Source organism: Camponotus floridanus, unplaced genomic scaffold (genome assembly GCF_003227725.1).
Source record: "Camponotus floridanus strain SB8 unplaced genomic scaffold, Cflo_v7.5 scaffold143, whole genome shotgun sequence".
Classification (NCBI taxonomy): Eukaryota; Metazoa; Arthropoda; class Insecta; order Hymenoptera; family Formicidae; genus Camponotus; species Camponotus floridanus.
The window spans coordinates 284,952-287,282 of record NW_020229263.1 but is presented as its reverse complement, the minus strand read 5'-3'; the positions used below and the strand labels follow the sequence as shown (position 1 = coordinate 287,282).

The window sequence follows — 2,331 nt, the reverse complement described above, 5'->3', positions numbered from 1 at the left end:
CCAATTACGAACGGCACCCTGAGGTCACCGCCAATTTCCCAAATTAATTGGTCCACGCTATAACGGGATCAAAAATCACGTCCGCTATATAAAGGGCCCAGCGCATGGACCCCACACAGTCAAAGTCTCGCACTTTTCCGCTAAACCGCTTGCACTGTAAATCGCTTCTACGTTAAACCGCTTTGTACAACCGCTTCTTATACACGACTGCTTTCTCACTCGGACTTTTCGTTATTCTCGCTTCTCATCAGTGTCTGAAACTATTATTTTTTGTGTAAAACTTTCATATTTTATTGTGTGTCGTCAAAATAAAACTTCATAAAAACCACAAAAATATACGTGTCGTGTCTTATCGTTGCATAAAAGTGTGTGGTGTCCTGTCGCGAAATTCTTCTGAACGCGCTTTCCGCTCAAACTCTTTCACTCGCGAACATTTTCTGGTCCTTCGAGCCGGATCACCATCCGCATCCGCAGTTCGTGAGTGAAATTCTCGTGACATCCAGTGCGCGAACCTGTGCAGAAAGACGACCACAATGAGTACCGATCTGAAGGCGTTATTGGAAGCGCAGAACGACATCCACGGGCGAATGTCTCGCTCCGTGGACAATCTGCGCAAGATGGGCGTCTCGAGCATCACGGCCGAAGCAATCCAGGCTCGCCTCCGCATTCTTGAGACTTTGTGGACCCGATTCGAGACCCATCATGATCTCATCGTAGCGGCGCTGAAAGATAAATATCTTGAGAGTGAGTACGCCAAAGCTGATTTTATTGATATCGCGGAAACCACTTACGTGATGCAAAGAAGCATGCTGGTGGACTACGCAAATAAGCTCAAGGGTGAATCGTTCGCCGCGCCCAAGACTGAGACTCACCAAGAGCAGACGCTCAAAACTCCGCTGCCGCGAATTAAACTCCAGTCGTTCTCTGGCGCCTACGGAGATTGGCCCGCGTTCCGCGACATTTTCCAGTCAATCATCGGGAGCAACTCGTCCATCTCCAACGTGGAAAAGCTCCATTATCTCCGTACGAGCTTGCAGGGTCCTGCGGAAAAATTAATTAGATCGTTGCCAATTGTCGGGGGCAACTACGAGCGAGCGTGGTCCATTTTGAGTTCTCATTACGAGAACAAGCGGGAGCTCATTCGCGCCAACTTCGCCGCGTACACCGCCGTGCCAAAAATGAAGGCCGCGACCGCTGACGAACTCAGCAGAATCTACAACGCCGCCACAACCGCCATCAATGCACAGGAGAGCATTGACAGGCCGATAGACACACATGGTATGGATCTGTTTAATTACCTCCTTGTGGAGCGGTTCGACCTGCAAACCAGGATGCAGTGGGAGTCTTCCATCCGCGATTCCGTCGACCCACCGACCAATGAAATCCTTATGGATTTCATCGCGAAACAAGTCCTCACACTGAATGCCGTGCAGCCAGCTACCGTCGCAAAGTCTGGAGAGACTTCTCGGTCCGCGAAGTCGCACTTCGTGAAGCGCGCGTCCGACTCCTCTACTTGCGCCGTCTGTAAAGAAAAACATTCAGTTATGCAGTGCGCGACGTTTAAAGCAAAGACCGCGCCAGAACGAAAGAACCTTGTAGAAGCGAACAAGCTTTGCTTTAATTGCCTCGGGAATCACTTCCTGGCCAAATGCCAGTCGGTCAAGACGTGCTTCTCTTGTAAAGCACGGCATCACACACTACTACACGACGCGTACGTCCAGTCCGACGGAGCGAATTCGTTGTCCGCCACACACGTCGCGTCGGACCGCAAGGCGATCCTCCTTGCCACCGCTCGGGTCACTATCAAGGACCACCTGGGGAGACCGCACGACGTCCGAGCGCTGATCGACCAAGGATCCGAGGTCTCTCTGGTCACTGAGACCTTGGCCCAGCGGTTGCATCTGCCGCGGAACCGTTCGTGAACAGTGCGGTTCGCGTATTCGCAGATAGCAATATTCATTCTATCTATATCGGACCAGCGGACTGACGTGTATAGTGCGGTCTCGCTCCAACGCTTATCCGAGCGGCATAACGCCGTCTCGCTCGCTCTCACGCGAACGGCCGATATAGCGCCGTCTCGCTCACTCTCACGCGAACGGCCGATATAGCGCCGTCTCGCTCGCTCTCACGCGAACGGCCGATATAGCGCCGTCTCGCTCGCTCTCACGCGAATGGCCGATATAGCGCCGTCTCGCTCGCTCTCACGCGAACGGCCGATATAGCGCCGTCTCACTCGCGCTCACGCGAACGGCCGATATAGCGCCGTCTCGCTCGATCTCGCTAACAGCTGATCGATAGCTGTCTCGCTCGCTCTCACGCGATCCGCGTAGT

At 53.2% G+C, this 2,331-nt stretch overlaps 1 protein-coding gene across 1 annotated transcript; it reads left to right on the top strand.

Annotated features, from left to right (window-relative positions):
• The first annotated feature begins 533 nt into the window (after positions 1-533).
• Positions 534-1,922, top strand: LOC112637229. The gene has a single exon (XM_025406450.1). It carries the CDS (start codon positions 534-536, stop codon positions 1,920-1,922), a length of 1,389 nt encoding a protein of 462 aa, XP_025262235.1.
• The last annotated feature ends 409 nt before the right edge of the window (positions 1,923-2,331 follow it).